Source organism: Apium graveolens, chromosome 10, assembly GCF_009905375.1.
Source record: "Apium graveolens cultivar Ventura chromosome 10, ASM990537v1, whole genome shotgun sequence".
NCBI classification, from domain to species: domain Eukaryota; kingdom Viridiplantae; phylum Streptophyta; class Magnoliopsida; order Apiales; family Apiaceae; genus Apium; species Apium graveolens.
In genome coordinates this window covers 202,084,214-202,111,931 of record NC_133656.1, presented here as the reverse complement: position 1 = coordinate 202,111,931, position 27,718 = coordinate 202,084,214, and the positions used below count along the sequence as shown (strand labels likewise).

Genomic DNA, 27,718 nt, shown 5'->3' with positions numbered 1-27,718 from the left:
AATAACCATACTAGTGTTGCATAGATACAATAATTAAAGTTAACCAAAACCAGTCCCTGTGGGAATGAACTAGAATTTATTCTATATTACTTGCGATTGCGTATACTTGCGTGTATTATTAGCGCGTGTTAAAATCCTAACAAGTTTTTGGCACCGCTGCCGGGGACCGTGGTGTTAATTTTTAGTTTATGTGTTTGTCATCATTGGTCGTTAAAGTTCAGTGGCTCGGAAATTGTTACTTAATTAATTCCTTGTTGTGTTTCAGGTACTCTAGGTAGCGTGTATGCATACGCGTTCTCGGTCTCGTAAGAGAACACTGGATCTAGCTGAGGAAGAAGTTGTTGTCGAAGGGAAAGTTGAAGAAGAGATCTTAGTTGAGAAAGAAGAATGAGCTCTTGTTGCAATGGGAGAACTAGAAGCGAATCCAAAGGCTTTGATGGACTACTCTCAACCAAAGATCAATGATATTCAGTATAGCATTGTTCGACCAGCCATCACGGCTAATACCTTTAAGATCAAGTCGAGCACGATTCAGATGATATAAAACTCAGTTCAGTTTGGGGGTTCTCCGATAGAAGACCCCAACATGCACATCAGAGATTTCATCGAGATTTGCGACACTTTCAAGTTTAATGGAGTTTCTGAAGATGCTATTAAGTTGAGGCTTTTCCCATTCTCTCTGCGGGATAAAGCTAAGTGTTGGTCACATTCTCTACTACCAGGGTCTATCACCAAATGGGAGGATCTTGCTCAAACGTTTCTAACTAAATTCTTTCTTATGGCGAAGACTGCTGCAATCAGAAACACACTTACTCAATTTGCTCAGCAATCTGGAGAATCTTTATGTGAGGCTTGGGATCGATATAAGGAGATGCTTAGGAAGTGTCCTCATCATGGGATGCCTGACTGGATGATCATTAACTGTTTCTACAATGGTTTGGGTGCTACTTCTAGACCCATGCTTGATGCAGCATCAGGAGGAGCCTTGTGGGCTGAAAGCTACGATGAAGCTTATGAATTAATTGAACTGATGGCTGCTAATGAATACCAGAATCCTACTCAGCAACTATCTCAGGGTATGGTAGCAGGAATTCTGGAGCTGGACGCAGCTACTGTTATAGCTGCTCAACTTAAGGCTTTGACGATGAAGGTGGATTCTTTGGCTAATTATGGAGTTAATCAAATCACTAGTGTCTGTGAGCTTCGTGCTGGTGCCCATGAGATTGATCAGTGTGCCATTTCTAGTGAATCAGCTCAGTTCGTAAGCAACTTTCAGAGGTCGCAGCAACCTGTACCAGCCACCTATCATCCTAACAACCGCAATCATCCTAACTTTAGCTGGAGCAACACTCAGAATGCGGTTCAGCAGCCTTAACAGCAGTATCCAGCCAAGCAGTACAATCCCCCTGGATTTCAACAACCGCAATATGTACCAAGGCAGCAACTCCAGTTACAACAGTCTAATGAAAAATCTGAATTGGAAGAGTTGAGGCTCATGTGCAAGAGCCAAGCGGTTTCTATCAAGACCTTGGAAAATCAAATTGGACAAATTGCAAATACCTTGCTGAATCATCAACCTGGTACACTTCCTAGTAACACTGAAGTACCAGGAAAGAAGGAAGCTAAAGAGCAGGTAAAGGCAATTACATTGAGGTCTGGGAAGGTTGCAAATCCCGAACACTCTCAAGTTTCGGATGAAGAAGCTGTAGCTGAAGAAGATATGCAAAAGGAATCAGAAGTGGAACCAAGGAAGACTACTATTGAACACACTCTCCTGAGGGTAATACAGGGGAGAAACAGATCTATCCTCCACCTCCCTTTCCTAAGAGGCTGCAGAAGAAAAAGCTGGATAAGCAGTTTGAGAAGTTTCTGGAGGTGTTCAAGAAACTTCACATCAACATACCTTTCGCTGAAGCTCTTGAATAGATGCCTAGTTATGCGAAGTTCATGAAAGGTATACTCTCTCGGAAGGTGAAGCTCGATGATTTAGAGACAGTCGCTCTCACGGAGGAATGCAGTGCTGTGCTGCAAGAAAAGTTGCCTCCAAAACATAAAGATCCTGGAAGCTTCACTATTCCTTGCACCATTGGAAAAGTGTCCTTTGACAAATGTTTATGTGACTTGGGAGCTAGCATCAATCCGATGCCTTTGCCAATATTCAAGAAGTTGGACTTACCTGATCCAAAACCTACTTATATGACTTTGCAATTGGCCGATCGTTCTATTACATATCTGTGAGGCATTGTTGAGGATATTTTGGTCAAGGTGGATAAACTCATCTTTCCTCTGATTTTGTAATTCTTGATTTCGAGGAGGATAAGAAGATTCCCATAATCTTGGGACGACCTTTCTTAGCTACTGGCCAAACCTTGATTGATGTGTAGAAGGGTGAGCTCACCATGTGAGTGCTGGATCAGGATATAACTTTTAATGTGTTCAATGCTATGGAGTTCCCTCCGGAAAATGAAGAGTGCTTAAAGGTGGAGTTGGTCGATTCTGTGGTTACCTCAGAACTTGATCAATTGCTAAGGTCTGATGCCTTAGAAAATGCCTTGTTGTGGAATTCTGATAGCGAAGATGATGAAGGTGATGAGCAATTGCAATATCTGAATGCTTCTCCCTGGAAGAGGAAGATGGATATGCCTTTTGAATCTCTTGGAATTGAGGAGCTGAACAAATCTCCTAAGCGCCTCAAGCCATCTATTGAGGAAGCTCCTACACTCGAGCTTAAACCATTACATGAACACTTAAGATATGTTTTTTAGGTTATGCATCTACGTTGCCTGTTATTATTGCATCTGGCCTTTCAGGTAGTGATGAGGAAAAACTTTTAAAAATTCTGAGAGAGTTCAAATCGGCAATTGGATGGACGATAGCAGATATTAAGGGAATCAACCCTTCGTATTGCATGCGTAAAATTCTGTTAGAGGAAGGTAGCAAGCCTACTGTTGAGCAACAAAGGAGACTAAATCCTATCATGAAAGAAGTTGTGAAGAAGGAAATTCTTAAGTGGCTGGATGCAGGGATCATCTATCCCATTTCTGACAGTTCTTGGGTGAGTCCAGTTCAATGTGTGCCAAAGAAAGGAGGTATCACTGTCGTTGCTAATGAGAAGAATGAGCTCATTCCTACTCGAACATTCATGGGGTGGAGTGTTTGCATGGATTGCAGGAAACTGGATAAGGCCACTAGAAAAGATCACTTCCCTCTGCCGTTTATTGATCAGATGCTTGACAAATTGGCTGGGCATGAGTACTACTGTCTTCTGGATGACTATTCGGGCTATAATCAGATTTGCATTGCTCTAGAGGATCAGGAAAAGACTACTTTCACTTGTCCATTTGGTACTTTCGCCTTCAGAAGAGTTTCTTTTGGTTTATGTGGAGCACTTGCCACATTTTAGAGATGCATGATGGTTATATTTTCTGACATGATTGGTTCGAATGTGGAGGTGTTTATGGACGATTTCTCTGTGTTTGGTGATTCTTTTAATGAGTGCTTGCAAAATCTTGGCGTCGTTCTTAAAAGGTGTGTTGAGACCAATCTAGTTCTCAACTGGGAAAAATGTCACTTTATGGTGCGACAGGGCATTATTCTCGGGCACAAGATCTCTAGTAAGGGTCTTGAGGTGGACAAAGCCAAGGTGGGGGTCATTGAAAATCTTCCTCCACCAATTTCTGTTAAGGGAGTTCGCAGCTTTCTTGGTCATGCGGGTTTCTATAGGCGGTTCATCAAGGACTTCTCTAAAATTTCGAAACAACTTGTGCACTCTTTTAGAGAAGGATGTCCTGTTCAAGTTTGATGACGAGTGCCTAGATGCTTTTGAAGAAGAGTTTGATCACAGCGCCTGTCATAACTGCACCTGATTGGAATGAACCTTTTGAGATGATGTGCGATGCAAATGATTATGCAGTTAGAGCAGCTCTTGGGCAGAGAAAGAATAACATATTTCATGTAGTCTACTATGCTAGTAAGACCCTCAATGGTGCTCAACTAAATTATACTACTACTGAGAAAGAACTTTTGGCCATTGTCTACGGTTTTGAGAAGTTTCGATCTTATTTGCTTGGGACGAAGGTGACAATTTCCACTGATCATGCTTCAATTCGATACCTTGTCTCGAAGAAGGACTCGAAACCTAGATTGATTAGATGGGTTCTTTTGCTTCAGGAGTTTGAATTAGAGATTAAGGACAGAAAAGGTACTGAGAATCAAGTCGCTGATCATCTCTCGTGTTTGGAAGATCCAAGTGCAACTTTTCAGGATAAAACATTGATAAATGAGTCTTTTCCCGATGAGCAGCTATTTGGAGTGCAAGAGGAAGAACCGTAGTTTGCAGATATTGTGAACTACCTTGTGAGTAATGTTATGCCTTCAGACTTTTCTTACGCTCAAAGGAAGAAGTTTCTTCATGAGGTGAAGTGGTATATGTGGGATGAACCATATTTGTTTAGGCAATGAGCTAACCAAATCATCAGGAGATGTATTCCGTACAGCGAAACGGGGGGAATCTTGCGAGGCTGTCATTCGACTGTTAATGGAGACCACTATGGTGGAGAGAAGACATCAACTCGTGTCCTTCAAGCGAGATTCTTCTGGCCTACATTGTTTAAGGATGCACATCACTTTGTTTTGAAGTGTGATCGATGCCAGCGTGTGGGTAATATGTCCAAGAGGGATGAGATGCCTCTTAATGTGCTTCTCGAGGTTGAAGTCTTCGATGTTTGGGGAATCGACTTCATGGGGCCGTTTGTCTCATCTTGCAATAATCAGTATATCTTGTTGGCGGTCGATTATGTGTCAAAATGGGTGGAAGTCAAGGCTTTGCCAACAAATGATGCAAAGGTAATCCTTAATTTTCTGCATAAGCAGATATTCACACGATTTGGGACTCCAAGAATCATAATCAGTGACGAGGGATCGCATTTTTGCAATCGCAAGTTCACTGCCATGATGTAAATATATAATGAGAATCATCACATTGCAATAGCCTACCATCCTCAGACTAATGGTCAAGCAGAGGTATCTAACAGAGAGATCAAGCGTATTCTAGAGAAAGTTGTGTGTCCATTAAGGAAGGATTGGTCTTTGAAGCTAGATGAAGCTGTTTGGGCATATAGAACAACATAAAAGACTCTGTTGAGAATGTCGCCGTTTCAGTTGGTTTATGGTAAGGGGTGTCATTTGCCTGTGGAGCTCGAGCATAAAGCGTATTGGGCTTTGAAGAAGTTGAACCTTGATTTGGATGCAACTGGTAAGAGGAGAATGCTTCAATTGAGTGAACTCGACGAATTTCGACTTCAAGCATATGAAAACAACAAATTGTACATGGAGAAAGTCAAGAGGTGGCACGATAGGGGACTAGTGCTCAAGTCATTTGTGTCGGGACAACAAGTTTTGTTATTTAACTCTCGTCTCCGTCTTTATCTTGGAAAATTGAAGTCGATATGGTCCGTGCCTCTCATAATCAAAACTGTGTTTCCGCATGGAGCTGCGGAGATTTTTGAGAATGATCCAGGCCAATCATTCAAGGTAAATGGTCAGAAATTGAAGCACTACTATGGGAATACGGCAAACTGTGAGGTGGTTAGTGCCGTTTTATTGTCAACATAATCTTGAGATTCTACGTCAAGCTAACGACGTAAACCAAGCGCTTCTTGGGAGGCAACCCAAGTATGTTGTACATTAGTAGGTAGAGGAAGCAAAAAGAAAAGAGAAAAATACAAAAAAAATCAAAAAATACAGGACCAACTTTAATAGCACGGCGCGCTCGCGCAGTTTTTCAGAAACTGGGCGCGCCCGCGATGACTTGGCGCGCGGCCGCGCTGAAACTCCAGAAGCTGGGCGCGCCCGCACCGAGGTTGCACGCAAAAAAAATTTTAAGTCGGTTTTGAAGAGAAAATCAGGGTTTTTAATAGAAAATCAATTCCCACCCGATTTTTACTCTTCCACATCCCAAATTTTCCTCTCCAAATTAAACCCATTATTCCCATTATTCCTATAATCAATTCCCACTCCTTTTCCATAACTAATTCTCTCCCAATCTCCTATATATACACACACTTATACACAAACTTCTCCATCACTTCTCAAAAATCTCAAACACACAATCTCTCTTACAAACCTTTATTCTCTCAATATCTTTCAATCTCAATGGCACCAAAAAGACAGCGAGCTCAAGTAAGCAACAACACCACCGATTCTTCGAGTGTGGGTGGTGTGAGGCCTAGATTTTCAACTCCCGAGGCTGAGGCGGAGTATGTAAGGCTACTTTTGAAGCCTATAGCCAGGGAGCGTGGTTTTCTGCCATCGGGGAAAGATGGTAAGTTGTTGGAGATGATCTTGAAGATGGGCTGGGTTGTTTTCTGCGAGACACTCGCTGTTGTGCCCATGAGTGTGGTGCGTGAGTTTTATGCTAATGCTAAGGCGGAGAAGAATGGTTTTATTGTGGTGAGGGGGATGACGGTGGATTACAGTGCTGAGGCGATTTGAAGGGTGATTGAGCAGCCCCAAAGGAAGGAGGAGCGAGAGAACTGGAACGAGAAGACTCCGGAGGAGTTTTGTTATTCCCTAACAATACAACAAAAATTACAGAAGGGGGGTTGAATGTAATTATGGCTTCTTTTTAAATAATTTAAAACAGTTCTTACTCGATAATATATAGGTGTTAGATTTACAAAGTGCGGAATGAATAATTTATGTGAATCAAAACACAAAGTAATAAAAACACAGGATTTTAAACTTTCTGGTGGATTTGAAAGTATCAACCATATATATATATACATATATATATATATCGAATGAGAACCCTGTGAAGCTTGAATAGCTCACAGATGCTTACAAGTATGAACAACTAAACTTACAGAGAAATGCTACAGAATACAGCTTGAAAATGTTTCTCTGAAAATGTGTGTGCTTAGTTCGATAATTGTTCTACTTGCTATACTTGGTTTATATATTACCAAGTTTACATGACAATAAGACAAGATAATAAGACAAAATATTTATTAGCCTAATTTCATGCTGCTTCACTTCTCTTTCCCGCATCTTTGAATATCTTCAGTTTAGCATGGAAATGGAAATGCTTCTTTGTTCTCTAAATCCTGCAAATAGGCTGCTACATTCCATTTGCATACAATCAATGCATGTGACTGTCAAGTCACTATCAACTGCTCTTTTAAATTTAAACATCTGTTGAAGCTTCATTGAATCATCCGTTGAAACTGTGGTTGATCATCCGTTGAAACTTTGGCTGATCATCCATTGAGACTATATGGATCATCCTTTGAAGCTTTAGTTGATCATCCGTTGAAGCTTTATGAATCATCCGCTGAGACTGTTTTCTTGGAAGTTAACTCTATTTCATTTATACAAGATTACAAGGTATCTTATATTTACAATTGGCCAACCTATCTTGCATATCAATCTAGTAGTCAACATGACTTGTACATTCTACAACATCTAGTTCACTATGCCATAATAGTATGCAGGAATGTGCTACTAATCTTATTATTACATAAGCCACTCTTTCAACGAATGTTAAAATGATCATCCGTTGAGACTATGTGGATCATCCGTTGAAGGCTACAATTTCACTTTAATCAAATCTACTTAGTGTTTTGTTCAAGTTATCATCAAGTACACAACATATTCCTAACAAGCTGAGAATTCTTGAACAATGCCCTTGTCTTTGTAGAATTCAGTTAAGGTTGTATTCCTGAATTTTGTTCCATTATCACTCCTCAATCTTTTCACACAATTCTGATCTTCAGCCTGCTTCTCAATCTTCTTGATGTGCTTAAGTATGATGTGTGGAGTCTCATCTTTGGAGTGCATAAATTCTACCCATGTGTATCTTGAGTAGTCATCCACCATCACAAGTGCATATCTCTTTCTTGAAATTGACAGGACATTAACTGGTCCAAATAAGTCCATGTGAATAAGTTGCAAAAGTGCACTTATGGAATTCACAGTTTTACTCTTGTGACTTGATCTTTTCATTTTTCCCTTTTGACAATCATCACAGACTTCATCTTGAGCAAACTCCAGATTAGGCATGTCTCTCACTAACTCCTTTTTGACTAGAGTATTGATTGCCTTGAAATTCAAGTGAGATAGCTTCTTATGCCATAGCTTACTTTGCTCTATAGATTCCTTGGTGTAGAAGCAACAAATTTCATCCTCATTTGCTGAGTCCAAGTATGCAATAGATAAGCTTCCTTTTCTTGCTCCTTTCAGAGCACCTTCACCAGTCTTTTTGCTGATAAAAAAGCATTCTCCTTTGAAAAATGAGACCTTGAATCCTTTGTCTGCAAATTGACTAACACTAAGGAGATTCACTTCAAGACCATCTACCAGTGCTACATCTTCAATAACAATATTTCCAGAAATTAATTTGCCATATCCCATTGTAAAACATTTGTTGTTATCTCCAAAAGTCATTAATGGGCCAGTCTTCTCCTCAAACTGTGATAGCAGGGCCATATCACTTGTCATATGTCTTGAGCATCCACCGTCTATGATCCATATGACTTTCTTTTTTTGCCCTGCACACAATGAAGATTAAGTGTGTTTAGCAACCCAAGCAGTGTTGGGTACTTTCTTCTTGTTAACAGAATGAGCAGAATCAGAATGAGTTGTTTCGGAAAGTATAGTGTTCATTGACTGTTGTGCATTTTCCCTTTTTGATGTAGACCCAATTTTCACTTCTTTGAGGTCTACTCTCAGCTTGTGGCAACTTTTCATCACTTTCAAGTTGCAAGGGATGCAATCAAACTTGTCACAGAATGAGTAGGGATCATTTGCATTTGCTTTATTTGTACTTGCATGCTCCTTCTACTGGATTGCTAACAACCTTTTTACAAATGTGAGTTAGATGATTTATTGAGCCACATTTTTGACACTGTTTCCTTGGAGCATCTGCAATAAATGCAAAGTTGTTGCTTTTTTTTTAATCCCAATTTTCCCATTTCTATTCTTCTTCTTCTTTCTTGCATCTTCAATCTTTACTTCCTTGACAAGTGTCTTGGAATCTTGGTTGACCATGGGCTTCTTTTCAACTTTGGAAGTTGGAGTTGTTTCTGCATTTTTCTTTTCATTGTCTTCATCATCAATTTCTTGCTTTATGATCAACTCTTCTTCACTGAAATTTATTTCACATGCTTTAAACATAGGTGAACCAACCTTTCTCAGCATAGCTGGGACATCTTCATTTTCAGTTGCTTTTCCTTTACCACCTACAGCTTTCTTGTTGATATTCAAAGTATCATAATCAAGACCAATAGTTATGTTAGCACATGTCTTGTTTTTCTCATGGTACTGACCAACCAACTCAGATGCATTCCTGTAAGACTTCAACTTTACTTTATTCTTTTCCAGCTTCTCCCTCAACACAGCTTCAATCTCAGCAGCACACTTTAGCTTGTTTTTCAGATATTCATTTTCTTGCTTGACTGACTCAAGCTCCACAAGCAGTAGATCCAGCTTTTGCTTCTCACTCTCAAGCTTCTCATTAGCTTTTGTTAGCCTACTGACTTCCTCAGTAGCTGCTACCAAGCTAGTGTGTATATGAAATATCTCCACACTCATCTTTTCCACAGTCTCCTTATATTTATTAGCATTTAAATCAATAGTGGTTAGAGTTGGTACCTTTGATTTTGAAGTGGATGTTTCTCCATGCTCAAAGGCCATTAGTGCATAGTTTCCAACTTCTTCATCATAATCATCATTATCAGTATCATCCCAACTCTTTCATTCTGTAGTATAGGCTTTTCCAGACTGCTTCTTCAAGGAAGATTCATACTTTGCTTCCAGTTCCAAGTAAGCTTTATCCTTCTTCACCTTTTTGGGCTTTCTGTATTCAGTAGCAAAGTTACCCAACTCATCACAGTTGAAGCACCTTATCTTTAACCTGTCCACGGATCCTGTTTTGTAGCCACCTTTGCTAGCTGAATTATACTGAGCTTTTGGTTTCCAATTATTGCTGTTGAAAGATTGTCCCTTATTTTTGAAAAACCTTGGCTTTTTGACTCTTATGTTGGAAAATTTCCTAGCCAAATAAGCCATAGATTGGTCTATTTCATCTAGCTCATCTAAAGTGTAATATTCATCTTCCTTCAGCTCTCCAATACAACTTTCTTCTGAGGTCCTTTATTCTTTTGTTCCATAGCTTGAATAACTGGAACTTGATCTTCTTGCTCATCTTCACTTTCTTCTTTGTCATTTACAATTAAAGCACCGGAACCATCAACAACATATCCATGATGTGCTTTCAATGACTTTCTTTGTAGCATCTCAAGTTCATAATTATTCAAAATTCCATATAGAACTTTCAAAGTCATTCTTCTTAGATCTCTTCCTTCTCTTATAGCTGATATTTTCTGTTCAAGATGGTCAGGAAGAGCTAGCAGGAACTTTAGGTTAACTTCCTCAGCTTCATAATATTTATCATGTAGCTGCAAGTCATTTATCAATTTATTGAACCTCTCAAAAACTTCAGTAATTCCTTCTTTTGGTTTAGCCATAAACCCCTTATACTGTGAAACCAGAATCCTCCTTTGGTTTGACCTAACTTCCTCTGTTCCTTCACATAGAATTTCTATCTTTTTCCCAGATCTGTTTGGCTGTGTCACAGTTGACAATGTTATTGTACATTACATTGTCAAGTGACTCTATTAAGATCAATTGCAAGCCACTGTCCAGAGATACTTTTTCTTTTTCAGGTTCAGTGTATTCTGAAGGATCTTTAGGAGCATAATGTGCTGGAATAACCATGTCTCCATCTGTAGATTCCTCAACTCTTACCATGGGGGTGAAAGGTCCATTCTTGAGGATCTGAATATATAGTGGATTGGCCATCCTTATGAACAACATCATTTCTTTTTCCATAATGTGTAGTTAGATCTGTCAAAGGTGGGGATTTTGATATTGCTGAGCTTCTGAGTATTCATTCTTCCAAGATCTTTAATCTGTTTACTTTCAGATTTTGCTCTGATACCACTTGTTAGGTAATGAATACAACAAGTGGGGGGGGTAAATGTGTTTTGGATTATTTTTAAGCTTTTTAACTGTTAGGGATGTGGTGAACAAAGTAATCTAACTTGTAGAGATAATATATTTTAACAGAAATAATAAAACATGCACATGAACACACTATCTTCAAAACTCACTTAATTTTATATTAAAATCAAGTATGTATTGCTACAAATTTATGGGTTCTTTTTGATAAAGAACTCAGCTTCTTTCTTGAGAGAGTTGCAAGAATTTTTAGATCTATTTGTTACAACTAAAACAAAGCTTCCAGTGTTTACTTTATAGAACAGTAACCACGGGTTTTACACAACATGTAATAGCATGTACTAAACCCTACTTTAAGTTAACTAAAACTTTCTATTTCTGGATTAGTGTATCTTCGCAAATCATGCATTTCTGTGACTTTACTTTGTCGGTTAATCTTGCCCTTTGATATTGTACTCTTCAAGCTGCTTTTGTAGACTTTTCAAATCAGTGATTGATTTGTTTGTTGATTGATAATCTTGGATCTTTAACTGGTCTGCATTTTGTACTTGAGTTTTAAATCGAGATCTCCAGTTTGTTATATGGAGAACTCGACATCTCGATAAGTATAATGACTTATCGAGATCTCATATTACTCTATAGTGGTTTTGACTTAGTGAAGTCTCTGAGTTCTCTATAAGAGAATTTGGCTTATCGAGATCTTTGAATTTCTACATTTAGAAAAGAATTGTCGATATCTCTAAAATCTCTATAGGCATATTGACTTATCAATATCTCTGAGATCTCTAATGAGAATTTGACTTGTCGATATTTCCAATCTTCATATCTTCAATTTGACTTGTCGATATCTCTGAGTTCTATATTGCAGAAATGACTTGTCGATATCTTTGAGACTTCTCTATAATCTAATTTTGACTTGTCGATAAGTTATTCTGGAGTTCTCGAATGACTTCTCTATAAGAATTAATCTGTGACTTGTAGATTTCTTGACTTAGAATGTTTTTTCCAAAACAGATTTATTCAAGTCTAAACTTCTTCACACTGTCTCTGAGGCATGATCTTCATGATCTTCTTCCAGAGTTTATTCTTAGGCTTGAGACTGTTTACAGAAAAATACTCCAGTCTAATCTATTTACACTTTTACAGACTTAAGTAATATAATAAAAAATGCAAACTTAGATTATCATACAACTTACTTAGGGCTGTCAATTTGACTTAGTCTTGTTATGGTACAGGCATGTCTTGTACAACACCATGGCCTATCATATTTTTTCACCATTTGATATATACCGTGTATAATAATTGAAAGAGAAATACCTTGATAATTTATCTCGAGGGCCTTTAACTATAGAAATATCTCTTTTAGGACCATTTAATATTAATAAATCTCTTGACTTAACGTCAAGACCATCCCAAATTCTTGGATTATAAATATCAACACATCCATCAACATTTTCCTCTTGATTTACTTCAACAGGGTGACTAATATCAATGCCATCTTCTTCTTTTTTTGCTATCATCACGATTCTCTTGATTTGAATTATTATCACAACCTAAATCATTTGCCAAAGTTTCGGGAATATCAACATCATTATTAACATTTTGAGACTCCCTATTAAAAAAATTATTAAGAGCTCCTTTTTGAGATTGAATAAATTCAACAGCCTTTATTTTTTTCTTTCTTTTTTCATATAATGATAATTGTTTAGGAGGCATAATTTTACTTCTAGTATATATTAAAAGTGCACAAATATTGAATATAAATCTAGAAAATAAATAAGAACAAAAGAAAATAAATAAGAACAAAAGAACCTGGCAGGTGTGACACACAAATTTTTAATCAAAGTGATCTCTAAATTTGTGATAAAATGTAGCCCTAGTTGCAGCCTGAGCCCTAGATGTCCGATGTGTGATGACTGATGAGTGTTGAGTGATTAAAAGATTAATTAAGGCAGGAAGAAGTCTTTCTTTTCCTTTTTTTAACAGAAACAAGATGATGAACTATGATATGAATAGGTAATACGTGTTTATATGAGTTAGTAGAGAGTCACCCGTACAAATTCAAAATATTAAGAATGCAAAGAGTTTAAAAGTTAATTAATACATATTTAGACGTTAAATTGACTTTTTTAATTGTAATTAAAATAATTAACTTTAATCAAGTTTTTAAACTATAATCTTCAATAAAAGTATTTATTATTTCTATTAAAATGATTTTGATATTTGTGTTTCTAAAATTTATGTGCCTTATTGATAACAATTAAAAATTATTTAAGTGTAGGACATTTTTTTTGCATTTACAAATTTTATCCTAAAAATAAAAATTAAAGTTTTGTTTGCTACTTATTTTATTCATTTTAACCGTAAATAACATATATGTATACACCTATATAAAAAAAATGTGCCCTGACAAATTTAGGGCGTTGTTCAGTCGAACACCTTGCACACCCTCAGGCCCGGCTCTGGTAGGGGTCAAATAACATATTATTCGCATATCTCAATCAATTAAATCACATATTTGCAAATTTTCTCGTTTATACTTTAATTATAATTATATTCGCATTTGTCGAACAACCGATAATTCCAGTAATAATATAGCTTCACATAATCTTAATCAAATAATCATATGAATACATAAAACCCCTTTACATCACATATTTTTTACATACGCCACTTAATTTTTTTCTCAATCATTTTATCAATTTCATTTTTCGTCTCACCAGCTTTTACGGTCCGCGTCTCAGCTGACGGCCCGACTGACATTTCAACTCGAGTATTAATCACATTTCATACCTTAAGTTCTATACTGACTCGACAAAATGGAATAATATATTTTTAAATATTCCTTCACTAATTCACATAATTTATATTTTATTCACATAATAAAATTCGTAAAAATCCCAATCGTTACACTTACCAAGAGAGTTCCTCTTCTGTAAAAATGTAATAAGTTTTGAAGTTACTAATCTCTATTTTTTCCACAGACTACTGGAAAGCTTTTTTGGCAAAATGGTCAAGTGTTCGAGCAGATTTCTTCAAATTTCAGATCTTATCAGGTGAATTTTAACTGAAGATACAAGACAATGATAAAAAAATAATCTAGATATTGTAGCTCGAGATAGAGGTAGTTCTAAATATGCAAATGTCAATAATTAACTCAAGATACAAAACAAGGATAAAAAAAATTAATATGGATATTGATAATTATTCATTTACCTTAAGTTATTCTGGTTTCTCACTTGTGTAACTAGTTTCTAGTTGTTGAAAATATATTATGGGGTATGTATTCCCCTAAAATCTGTATGGATTGTATACTTCTAAAATGTTCTTTCTTGGTGGTCTTTCAGAGGTTATTGATTATTGATATAGGATCGGGCTGTGATATTTTTCCGCGCTGCCATTGGGCACTTGATATGTTAATCTTTCATCTTTTTTCAAGTTAATTAAAATGAAAACAATTATGTTGCTTTAGGATGACGTGTGGATCGAAGATGGATTGTCATTGAATAAGCTGAATAATGAATCAAAAAAAGAATATGATATGGATAAGAAATGACAGAGTAGGCGAGATTAGATCCACAAGTACAAGACTGATGCATCACTTCTTAGTTGGATATTTATGATTTTAAAATATAGTATTTCTTAGTCAGATGAATGTTTGTTCCAGGTGTCGATTTAGTGAATATTTGTTCTCTATGTTGATGTAATAATGGTTGTTTGATACTGATGAGAAAACAGGTTTCTTATTTTTGGGAAATATGGATATAAATCAAATAGTTCATGCCAATTTTTCATTTTAAAAGTGTTTGCTAAATAGGTCCACCAATGACTACTATACATGTGGGGCCCATAATATTTTTCTGAATGTCAAACATATATTGCAACATTGGTCAACTTCCATTGCAACCCTGAATGTGTAGGCCCGCCACTTAACTTTCATTACATTGCAGTAGCCTATTACTATAACATATATTTAGGGGTTTCAATAGGATTTGTCGGGGTTGCAATAGAGTGCTTTTCCAATGGCTAAAATTGCAACCCCCAAAAACGTTGCAATAACCATTTTGGCACCTATAGCAACGTTTTTTTGGTTTTTAGCAACGTTTGTTTGGTAGTTGCAGTATGCAATATATGGTGTAGTGATTTTTCTTCTTACAAATATTTTATTTTGAGACAACTTACATCCGCTAATATTACCAAATTGTATTTTATATCTTAAATATCATTTTATTTTTCAAAATATTGTGAATAAATTTATAATATTTAATTGTTGTGAATCCTTTTGTCATGGATCCACAACTCTGTCTATCATATTAATTGCATGTTAACAAGCAATCTTACTTTAGATTCATGTTTTATCATCAAACATTATGGAATTGCACTCGCTTCTATGAACTTGTATCTATCAAGTGTTGAGGAATTGCACTCATTTTTTACATACTTCTAGGAGCATTAGTAAAAATTGTTGTGCTAGGATCGAACCCTTAATGTTCAGAAAAGCTCTCAACCACTGCTCTAATCTTTTGTGAACAACATATATATTTCTTTAAGATCAAATTATGTAAATTACATAAGTGTTTAAGAAGAAAAACAAAGGGAAGCTATGTTTTTCAATTTTTCAAACAGAAATGCTTATATGATTCTGGCTAATCTCAGATTTGGATACGGATCTCAATATTGAATATCAGTTTATATCTGAATAAAATTATATTATTGAACACAAATTTTACACCCTTAAGGCCTTAATTGTGTAACCTAAAAATTAAAGTAACATAAAAGTTCGAACTTACGGTTATCGAACCTCTAATTTGAGCTTGAACTCAAACTCGTTCACCTAACCGGTTGATCCAATATATAACTTACTTGATTAAATTCGACTCAAAACTCCAATACAAACTCACAAACTCATTTATAATTTATATGGAATTGTTACTAAATTTGACTTTTATTAATTGAAAAACAAAAATGATTGCATGCATATCTTAATCTTTAAATTTATAAGCTTGTGAGGATACTACATAAAATTGACTCGATTAAATCGCGAGCATGATTAACTCATTTGGCTTGTTAAACCATTCTAAGTTAGTTAAACTTGTCCTAATTTAAATTAAGCAAATTTGTGCTTTTTTAAATCAGGACGGTTGATTTTGATCTTTTAAATCAAAAGATGAACAAACCCTTAAATGTTCTTGGTTAAATAATAATTATATTAGTATATTACATATCTATATATTATAAATTGCTGAATAACTCTTTCCTAAGGTTTAGTATCCATATTTTGGTTCGGTATCCATATTTTGGTTCGGATATGATTTTTAACTTTAATTTGACCCAGTGGACTATCCATTTTTAGGTTTGGTATCATATTAGGTTCATAAAAGATCCATATACTTATTATGATCCATTTTAATTATTATGATCCATTTTAATTGTAGAAACTTTACAATATAATTTTAAATATGAATTTTGTTATTATGGTAAGTTTTTTTTTTAAAACCACTTATGGTAAGTTTTTAATACAAATTTGAAGTAAAATTTAAATTTTAACAGATCTATTTATATAAATAATCTCATAAAATATATAACATAAAATTAACATATGTAACGAAAATAGTTCTTAAATAAATTTATTATAATATGTAGATGTAATATACTTATTATATAAATAATTTAATCTTTCATATTCATATTATTTAATTTAATTTATAAATTTATTTATTTATTTTATTAAATAATATTTGAGCTCCCCGTGTGCAGGCTATAAACTAGTAATATTTTTAAAAAATATAGTTTTACGGCCCGTTCAACCGGTTGGTTATAATATCCAAAATTCAAAATCGAACTGGAATCAGAACGTAAGCTCGTTATTTATACTCGCAAATAAAAAAAATAAATTTAAAACCCTAAAAAATTTGTACACAATCGCTTCCCTGGTGTTTCAATGGAGCGCAGTTATATTTACTTACCTGAAGAACTGTGGGTGAAGATATTTTTACCGCTACCAGTAAAATCACTAGTTCAATGGATGTGCGTTTGCAAATACTGGAAACAAGTTATTAGTAGTAAGTCCTTCACGTTTAATTTGTGTATGTACTTGTCTTTTGTTGATTGCTCTTTACCTGTTTGTGTTTTTATCTCTGAGAACTCTTTGTTTACTTTCGATTTGAATTTGAATTTTACCTTTATTAGAGTAAGTAATTTCGTAAATTTAGTAGAGAAGAGGTGTTTAGTTTTGGTTTTACGGGACTATTTCTCTAGTTGAGATATCGGGTGTGTTTGGTTTAGGTACCTGCGGTTGTTGGTTGGTTATTGCTAGTAATGCTGGTTCATATCTTGGTAATTGTTAGTTAACTCTTTTTGATTTAGGCTCCAAGGGTTCTATTTATGTTCTATTTTTATCCAAATAACGCCGGCTTATATCATCTCAAGTGTTATTAGGTTCAATATATGTTCTAAATCCATCCAATTAATGTTGGCTTTTTCTATATATATCATCTCACACGGAGCACAGAGTTAATAAACATCTTACTCTGCTTTTTTCTCGTTTTTCCCCTCGAGTTGCTTGTATAACTGATGATGAACATTGGGTATTTAATATCTGATTATTATGTTGTGCATGTATGAAAATTTAAAAACTTGACAACGTGCAGAGGAAAAAATGAGTGTTATGGATTGGGGAACCAGTACGTAGTGTGGCGATCTGAATTTGTTTTGCAGCTACTCCACTAATACTAACAACTGGGTATAGCCAATAGATTCTTATCGAGTAACCCTTGTGTTCATTATCAGATATTGAGGTTCACTTAACATACGCTTAATAACTACAAGTCTTACAATAGTCTGTTTTACAAAACTGTTATTCATACCAAGCTTTTAACAACGCCTTTTCACAACTTTGCCGTTGTCTTGCTTAAAGAAAGACAATGATTATGATTAGACGACGCCTTTGAGGGTATCAGACAACGGGCAAAAACACTGATCTGAGTGTGTTTTCCTGTAGTGTAAGAGCATCTCCAACAAGGTTATGTATAAAAGACCTTTATAATAAATCAACTGCTCAAGCTTTACACACGTTAACCTTTAGAACTAGAAACATGCAACATAATTAGGGTTTCAACGAAATACCATTAAGAGACAAATGTTGATTTGGTCCCCACTACAATACATACACATTTTTACGACAGTAAATGTATGACAGAACTGTTTCCCGCTCACATACACAAATTTAGAACTTGATATAAGTCCAAAAAACAAAATAGAATTTCAGTAAAAACAATTGAAACAGTAATATCCATGACCAGAATAACAAAATGCAACAGAAAAATAGATAATAATGCCATTTCATTCTATTAATAACATGTCATGATATGAATATAATACATAAAACTAAACTATATTTGCATTGTTAGCATAGTTCTACCGTCATGTATATAGAACCATAACATGATCCTAATCCTGCATATAATTATAAATTATCCTAATTATTTATACGTCCTCAGCTCTTGCTAAGTAATAAAATGTAAGGTTTTGATAATGACTACGTAAGTTCAGCCCGTTTAAATTGTAGTAAGTCCTTGACGTTTAATTTGTGCATTTGTGTTAATTATAAGTTCAGCCCGTTTGCATTATCATCTTTCATGTATAACAACTAAGTTTAATTGATTGATGGTGTATGTACATGTTTTTTGTTGATTGCTCTTTACATGTTTGTGTTTTTGTCTCTGAGAACTCTTAGTTTACTTTGGATTTGAATGTGAATTTTACCTTTATTAGAGTAAGTAATTTTGTAAATTTAGTAGAGAAGAGGGGTTTAGTTTTGGGGGTTTTTGAAAATTGTTCATGGTCTTTGGTTTTACATGGATTGGATTTTTGGGTTTTACGGGACTATTTCCTCTAACTGAGACAGAGTGTGTTTGGTTTGGATAAATGCAATTATTGGTTGGTTATTGCTGGTAATGCTGGTTCTAAATCTTGTATGATTTGGTTCTAGATTGTAGTGACTTACTTGGTAATATTTGGCGCTTTGTTACAATGATAGCTTTTTGCCCTATTTTTTTGGTGTTAATGGGTGACGTATTACTAAAATATTTCCGAAGGAGATCTTTTGAAAAATTTTGTGGTTTAGGGAAAATATTTTTGTGTTGCTTTGAACCGTAAAACGCTACTAATTCCATCCCTAAATCGCCCAATCATTACTCAAAGCGACACAAATCACAGAAAAGCAGCTCCGACTAACCCTGCCATAATTTTCTGTAAAACAAAAAAACTTAAGTGCGGATAGGGTAATTTTCTGCAGACAGATGGTTACAACTTGATTTCAGGGACCAGGAGCCCTATTTATATGCTTGAATGTCTAATTGCTGATTTTATTGTATGTTACAGGATTGAGCCTAACTTGAATAGTTAATTAGTGTTTGATGTGCTTACCGTTATTTTTTTGGGTCAATTATATGAAATTGGCTATGACCTGGTTTATGATCTTTTTTTTTTTGCTAAATTTGGTTTATGATCTTTAGTTAGGAGTAATTAAAATATATTTTTTAGGGGTTTGTTGATTTCCAGACCATGTAGATAAAGCTGAATGTAAGGTTTTGATGATGACTACATAAGTCATACGGGATTGTCGTCTATTGAGAAATACTAATATGTTTGCGTCTCGCTCGATTTGGTAGTTTGATAATAACAAATACATGTCGACTTGTAATATGATGGTATACATTGTTAGATATGAAATGATAGACATAGTACAGGAACATGTGTAGACTATATTAATATTCTATGATATCATTGAGATTTTTGGATAGAATTCTATAATATTGGTATTGAAACAACCGAATTGAGTTTGTTTTGAATTATTTATAGTATTTGACAAGAGGTAAAATATATGTATGTACATTGTGTCTTAATGATAAATTTGCATTTAACATCTATTCCACCAATGGTGGCTGCTGTTTTTTCAGATGATGGAAATTTGTGGCTTAAAGTAACTGCTCATTTTCGAAAGCTTCTTTGTAAAGGTTTATTTGATTCTTTTAGCCTTTATATATAATGTTTAATCTACTTGTGCATATAAATAAAATAGATATTATATTCTCATTAACAGAATGCAATCCTCCTATCGAGGAAGTTATTAAAACTGGTATAGTTCCCCGCTTTGTTGACTGTCTTGGAAGAGATGACTACCCACAACTACAGGTTGGTTATGATGATTTATTATTTGCTATGTTACATGTTCTTATTTCTAACTCGTGTTGCCCTTAGTATGAAGCAGCATGGGCCCTAACTAATATTGCATCCGGAACATCTGAACAAACCAAGGTCGTGATTGATCATGGAGCTATTCCTGTTTTTGTTGGACTTCTTACTTCTGCAAGTGATGATGTTCGTGAACAGGTATGGAATGAAACCTTTTTATGATTTTTGATTCCCATTAGCTATATCCTACTTTTTTTAGCCATGTTGGTTGTTAATTCCTACTTTATATATGTTTGTGTTTGCAACATAATGCCTATTAGTACGAGGTAAAAACAATGACCATGACTCTATACATCTCTATATTTTATCAGGCTGTTTGGGCATTAGGGAATGTAGCTGCTGACTCACCCGAATGCCGTGATCTTGTTCTTGCCCATGGAGCTTTGATACCATTGTTGGCACAATTCAACGAGCACGCAAAGATATCGATGTTCAAAAATGCAACCTGGACTTTGTCAAAATTCTGTAAGGGAAATCCACAACCTCATTTTGAGCAGGTTAGGCTGACACTAGCAACATACATTCTTTGTTCCACTTTCTTGATGCCTTTAAGTTCATCTAAGCTCAGTTGCGTCCAATTTGTTTGATCAGACAAAGCTGGCCCTCCCCACACTTGCTAAAATTGTAACATCCAATGACGAAGAAGTGCTTAAACATGCCTGTTTGGCATTCTCCAATCTTTCTGATGGTACTAATGATAAAATCCAAGCTGTGATCGACTCTGGTGTTTGCGGACGTCTGGTTGAACTTTTATCGTGAGTGATTGATTATTATTATTAGATAGAATGTACTCCATTAATCCATTAGTTATGTTCTTAGCCATTGATCTTACTCATCTTGTTCAAAAAGCTTGACTTTTGTTATTATATTTTAATTGCTAGTCACCCATCACCTTCTGTTCTTATTCCTGCTCTGCTCACAGTTGGTAATATCGTCAGAGGAGATGATAAGCAGACACAGGTATTGTCACTCTATATTGCTTTGTAAAAGCCCTGTTATTTTCCATTCCTCTCTCTATTTCTGTTTATAATCCTGCTTTTTATTTTCCTTTTAATTTAACTCAGGTTATTTCTGTCTATTTTATGATGCTATGGTTTGTTGGTCTCATGATACTAAAATGCTTAAAATATCTCCTTGACAAATGGATGTCACAATCACAGCCATCCACATGTGGCCATCTTTTAGCTCCGGGGAGTGTCTGGCAAACATTTAGTTTATTTGATTAGCATATAGGTCTTTTTGATACTTAATTAATGTTTGCTAGCAAAAAGCCTATAATTTGTTTTTCAATACCATTTCAGGTCATTATACAACATCAAGCACTTGTATCCCTTTTAAAGTTGTTGAGAACTAATCACAAGATTATTAAGAGGAATGCTTGTTGGATGATCTCTAATATCATGGCCGGAAATAATGAACTGATACAGGTACTTGTGCTAAGCAAAGAGATTCATGTTCATAATTTTATTTAGCCGATGGCATTTCTATCTTGCTTAAGTTTGTCTAAGAGCAGTCTCTGTGTTAATATGTATTCCATTTACGTACATGTTTTCGTACATGCTATGGGGATAGAGTTGTGCCTGCAATTTTATGTATTCTGCGCAAAATTAAAAGAAATGTCCTACTAAAAAAATTTAAACAAGTACATAAATAATAAATAATTAAACTAAAAATTGTTCTTCTGCCATTTACCAGGGCAAACAAACTAATAATATATTTGTAATCAATACTTTCAAGTAAAAAATGTAAAAATACATATACATTAAAAAAAAATGTGAGCTGTGCCATCTCGCATGAAGCTCATGCTCGGCTTTGATTAGGTAGAAGTAAATTGTGGGCAAAAGTGTAGTTAGTTGGAAGTAAAACACAAAAAAGATCCTACAATGTCTTCAATGTATCGTTGTTTGTAAGTTTGGTTATTATAAATAGGGTTATTAAGTGACAGATTGAGAAATTATGTTTAGCTCATTTCTTTTATGGTTCTTGCCAATAGTAGTTGGATAGTATCCTCGATCATCCTAGATAAAGAACTATCATATATGTCTTCAACTGTCAAAAAAATATTGAATGTGGATTTAAATTTAGAGATACATCCTTTCTGCTTTTTATCACTGACTTGTATTTCTAATACGTATCTGACACATTCAGGCTGTTATTGAGGCTGGTATTATAGCCCCCCTTGTTCAACTGCTTGGCAATGCTGAATTTGAAATCAAGAAAGAGGCTGCCTGGGCAGTTGCGAATGCTACAGCTGCTGGCACACATGAACAAATCATGTAGGTCCTGTTATTGAATTTTTTTCCCTATATTCTGGATATTTGAAATCTTCCGTAAGTTCGAAGTCTTTTTTTTTGGTTCTTAGGTTCTTGGTAAGCCAAAGGTGTATAAAGCCTTTGTGTGATCTCTTAAATTGTCCTGATCCAAAAATTGTTATTGTTGCCTTGAGAGGCCTGGAAAACATTTTGAAGGTTTTAGAAGCTGAGAATAATTTGGGTCACACATGTGATGTAAATGTGCATGCGAAGTTGAGAGATGAAGCTGAGGGACTAGAAAAGATCGAAAACCTTCAGAGTCAAGAGAAGAATGAAATATATGAAAAGGCTATGAAACTTCATGAAATATATTCGTTGGATGATGATGATGATGATGATGATGTGGGTTTTTTTAATATTTTTTGATGAACAATGGAGATGAAAGAGCAATTTCCTTTTAGCTGAAGCTAAAGCCACCTGATGGAACTGAAGGTCCATTTCCTCCAAAGTTACGCTCGGATTGAAGATTGTGTTTGGAGTCCTGGAAGTGGATGTCATTGGCTTGTGGACCATGTGCATATGTTCGGAGTAAATATTATACACTTTGAGACAGTTTGAAAAAAAAAGGATTTCTAGATTTTTCTTGTTGCAAATGTTTTGGTTTGCAGGACTTCCTCTACTTTTACCAAATTGTATTTTATATTTTAAATAACGTTTGATTTTTCAAAACATCGGGATTAATTTATAGTATAGTATTTAAATGTTGTGAATTTTTGATGTCGTGGCTCCGCGGTTCTGTCGAACATATCAATTGCATGTTACAAGCAACTTTACTTTATATTATTGCTCTATCACGAAGTGTTGAGTAATTGACCTTGCTTTTATAGACTTCTAGGAGCATTAGTAAAAATGTTGATCAAGATTTGAGTAGCAACTTGGCCGGTAGGGAAGCATATCGGTCTGGTTTGTTTCATCGATCTTATAATTACTTCAGGTATTTTCTAGTTAAATTTTTGCAGTTAATAACTCATATGAAAATATGAAAGATAAGGTTAATTGTTCAATTTTACGTATGATTTGAGAGTCACGTAGAATCTTCGCGTTTATCACATTGCTGTCACGATCTTATAATTACTTCGGAGATTTTCTAATTAAATTACTATATCAAACGGTACTTATCAACGTCATTCTTTCTCTAAGTCGTATCCATTTGCTGCTGTTGCAAATAATTCTATAACAGCCTCCTTCAACAAACTCCTTTCAAGTTTCGGTATTGAACAGATCGGCTTATTCAGCCGAAAAAGGGTTGATTTCAAGTTACGTTTTGATTTTATTTAAAATTAAAAAACAAAGAAAAAATGAAAGTTGAAACTAAATTTAGGCCGGTAGAAACTTGTTCTCATGTTGTGTTTTGACTTTTTCAAAAGTTAAAAAATTGAAAACGAAATATGCACTTACGTTTTTAGCTAATGTTAATAAACGACAAACGATACTCTGTTTTGTAGTAATATTTGAGGCCGTATTTCTTTAAAATGACATTTGGGGCATTTTTTTCCTCATGCTTCATGAATTAAATCCAACTAGTTAATTGAACGAGCGAGTTTGTCGAGAGAATTAAACTCTTTAAACAATCTCCTCTTACCACTCTACATAAAACCCTAACAAAGTTATAAAAATCTACAAAATCCCTTCCCTGGTGTTAAGCCGCATGCAACCTGTGATTCAATCAATGGAGCGCACATATATTCACGTACCAGAAGAATTATTGATTAAGATTTTCTTACCACAACCCGTAAAATCCCCTTCGTACAATGGAGGTGCATTTGCAAATTATGGGATCAAGTTATTAGCAATAAGTCCTCTAATAAATCCTATGCTGCCTATCAAAAAACTTTCACAAACACGAACATATATCTCCTACTCAATTATGGTGCTCTCAATTCACGTTTAAGCCATCCATTTAATGTTCCGGTTACCGATGTCATAAAATAATAAAGTCGGAATGGGTGGTTCCTACTGTTCCGCAAGTCTCACTGATAAAAAACTTACGAGGTTCTTGAATCATACGTGACATATGTCGTAGAGATTCAAGTGAATTTTGTTTAGAGGTTTATAGTATTTCTCACGGGTTATTATGTTTGTTCACTCGTGACTACATGTTCATCAAAAATTTCCGATATTTTTATAAAAAAATGCTAGAACCCCAAATTTTTACACCAAAAACTTTCCCAAATCCGATGTGTCATATGAATATTTGGCAACATGTGATTTAATGGAGCGCACATATATTCACATACCACAAGAATTGTTGTCGAAGATTTTGTTACCACAACCCGTAAAATCCCTTGTACAATGGAGGTGTGTTTGCAAATTATGGAATAAAGTCATTACTAGTACTAGCTTACGGCCCGTGCGATGCACGAGTCTTTGTTAATATTTAAATATTTTTAATTTTATTTCATATAATTTTATTAAAATTTTATATAAATAATTAAATATTAAATAATGATTATATAATTATAATTTCAAGTTAGGTTCAAATAGTATAAATAGTATATTATTGATGAAATGTTATTCATAAATAATAATGTAAATGTTTGTTGTTAGTGAGTGAGATTCAAATCTAAAAACATAAATAATATAAATGTTTGTTGTTAACGGGATTCGTACCTGAGCACTTATATGTATTTTTATAAATAATTATATAAATGTTTGTTGTTGACAGGATTCGAACTTGAGAACTTGTGAAGGGTATTTTTTAGTATGTGGATGAAAATCCGACGGTCGTGATAACTTGTGAAGAGTATTTTTTAGTATGTGGATGAAAATCCGACGGTCGTGATGTAAAGGGATAACCAAAATGAGGGGTCAACCAAATTACAAATTATACCCCATTACGGTTATTATAGTATAGTACAGTAAAACCTCTATAAATTAATATAGTTGGGACCGGAGAATTCTATTAATTTAGAGAGGTATTAATTAATCGATAAATTAATAATTATTAATTTATAGAGAATTTTCGGTAGCAAACAAAATTAACTTTTGATTAAATTTTTATTCACATAAATTTAAATAAAATGAATTGTACAATTTATATTTTATACTTAATTCAATTAATTCAATGTATATGAATTTAGAAAGTCAATGTAATGTACAATATATTAGATTCAAAGTCCATGGAGTGTATAAGTTAAATTCATTGTATTTTACATAGAAAATATTCAATGTATATTAGGAAAATTCAAAGTACATGAATTAATTTAATTCATTGTATTTTACATAGAAAGTATTCAATGTATGTGTAGTCATAAAATATATTATATATACTGTATATACTAGATTGGGGGAAAAATTATACAAACAAAACAATGGCTTCTCATCTAAAAGGTGTCACAAAATCAACAATGACGGATGAAGCAAGAAAAACATTATGTGAATATAAAAGAGAAAATTCATCATGCACTCAAAAAGATCTCCAGTTGTGGCTCGAGAATAAGTTTCATCTAAAAGTTAGTCAAGGTACAATATCAAATACACTGAAAAGGTCAGCAGACTATCTTGCAGCTAATTACTTGGAGAAAAGAAAAGATATTAAGCGACATAAACCAGCAAAATATCCAGATATGGAGAAGGTTCTCTATGAATGGTTTCTCCGGTACCAAGATCGTGTTAATATGACATGAGAGCTAATTTTAGAGAAGGCAAAAGAGACCATGAAAATTTTATACCCTCAACAAGATCAGGAGCACACTTTTTCTCAAGGTTGGCTTGAGAAATTCAAGTTAAGACATGGTATTAAGTCATTTCTTCGCTTTGGAGAAAGTGGTTCTGTTGATGTACAGGACATGGAGAAGAAACTGGAGTCCATAAGGAAAAAAATAAACCAGTTCCCTATGAAAGATGTTTTTAACATGGACGAAACTGGTTTGTTTTACAGGTTACAAGCTGATCACTCTCTTGCTACGAAACAACTTGAAGGAAGAAAACAAGACAAAGAAAGGCTCACGGTTGTTATATGTTGCAATGAAGATGACTCTGAAAAAATTCCTTTATGGATTATTGGAAAGTATGCAAAGCCACGGTGCTTCAAGAATGTTAGCATGGGCAGCTTGAATTGTCATTATCGTGCAAACAAAAGAGCTTGGATGACTAGTGTACTTTTTGATGAATACATTCGTTGGTTTGATAGCCAAATGCAAGGCAGAAGAATTTTGTTTGTGGTAGATAACTGTCCAGCACATCCAAAAAATATTGAAGGACTACAAAATGTTGAGTTGTACTTCTTGCCACCTAACATGACATCAAAAATCCAACCTTGTGATGCAGGAATTATAAGAGCTTTCAAGATGCACTATCGCAGGAGATTTTATCGTGGGTTATTAGAAGGTTATGAGTTGGGACAATCTGATCCAGGAAAGATTAATATTTTGGATGCTATCAATTATGCAGTCGCGACGTGGACGACAAATATAAAACAAGAGTCAATAGCAAGGTGCTTTCAACATTGCAAAATTCGTTCCATAGATGAAGTTTCGAGCAATTTAAATGAACATACAACTCCGGAAGAATACATTCATGAACTTGAGGTGATGATTAAGGATCTAGGTTATCGTAATAAAATGGATGTTAATAACTTCTTAGATTATCCGGGTGAAAATGAATCATGTTCCGAGGTCCAGAGTATAGAAGAGATTGCAAACACCATCCTTGAAAATAGTGTTGAAGATGATCTTGAAGACGATACAACACCGTTGGAGCCGGTTACACATAAAGAAGCACTCAAGGCATCAAAAATGCTTAATAACTTTTTGATGCAACATGAAAGCACCACACCCGAGCTTTTGGATGCAATAAGGAAGATTAGGGATGAGCTTCATGTTGATTTAAATTATATGAAAAAACAAACTACAATTGAATCATATTTTACAAAGATGTAATAGCTATATTTTTATGAATATAAGAAAATTATTAATTTATAGTTTTATTGGGACCATATTTTTATACAGGGTTTTCAAAAAAATTATTATCTTATTATCTTATCGAAATTGATCATTTTTTGAACTGGCCCAAGTCGGGACCGGACAAAATTATTAATTTAGAGAGATTATTAATTAATCGAGTATTAATTTACAGAGGTTTTACTGTATAGAAGTCATTCATTAAATCCTATGCTGCCCATCAAATGAAATCCA

At 34.7% G+C, this 27,718-nt stretch overlaps 1 protein-coding gene, 1 non-coding gene and 1 pseudogene across 2 annotated transcripts; 2 read left to right on the top strand and 1 right to left on the bottom strand.

Annotated features, from left to right (window-relative positions):
* Window positions 1-793: 793 nt before the first annotated feature.
* Window positions 794-900, bottom strand: LOC141694671 (small nucleolar RNA R71). Its single transcript, XR_012563958.1, has one exon. It is a non-coding gene; the product is annotated as a small nucleolar RNA R71 (small nucleolar RNA).
* A 15,969-nt stretch (window positions 901-16,869) lies between these two features.
* On the top strand, window positions 16,870-23,320 carry LOC141693623 (importin subunit alpha-like). The gene is made up of 10 exons (XM_074498774.1): window positions 16,870-17,078; window positions 19,977-20,033; window positions 20,120-20,211; window positions 20,278-20,409; window positions 20,583-20,768; window positions 20,863-21,026; window positions 21,153-21,231; window positions 21,573-21,698; window positions 22,420-22,547; window positions 22,634-23,320. Exons 1-10 carry the CDS (start codon window positions 16,958-16,960, stop codon window positions 22,947-22,949), a joined length of 1,401 nt encoding a protein of 466 aa, XP_074354875.1. The 5' UTR covers window positions 16,870-16,957; the 3' UTR covers window positions 22,950-23,320.
* A 2,574-nt stretch (window positions 23,321-25,894) lies between these two features.
* On the top strand, window positions 25,895-27,463 carry LOC141689215 (ARS-binding protein 1-like; annotated as a pseudogene).
* Window positions 27,464-27,718: the final 255 nt, after the last annotated feature.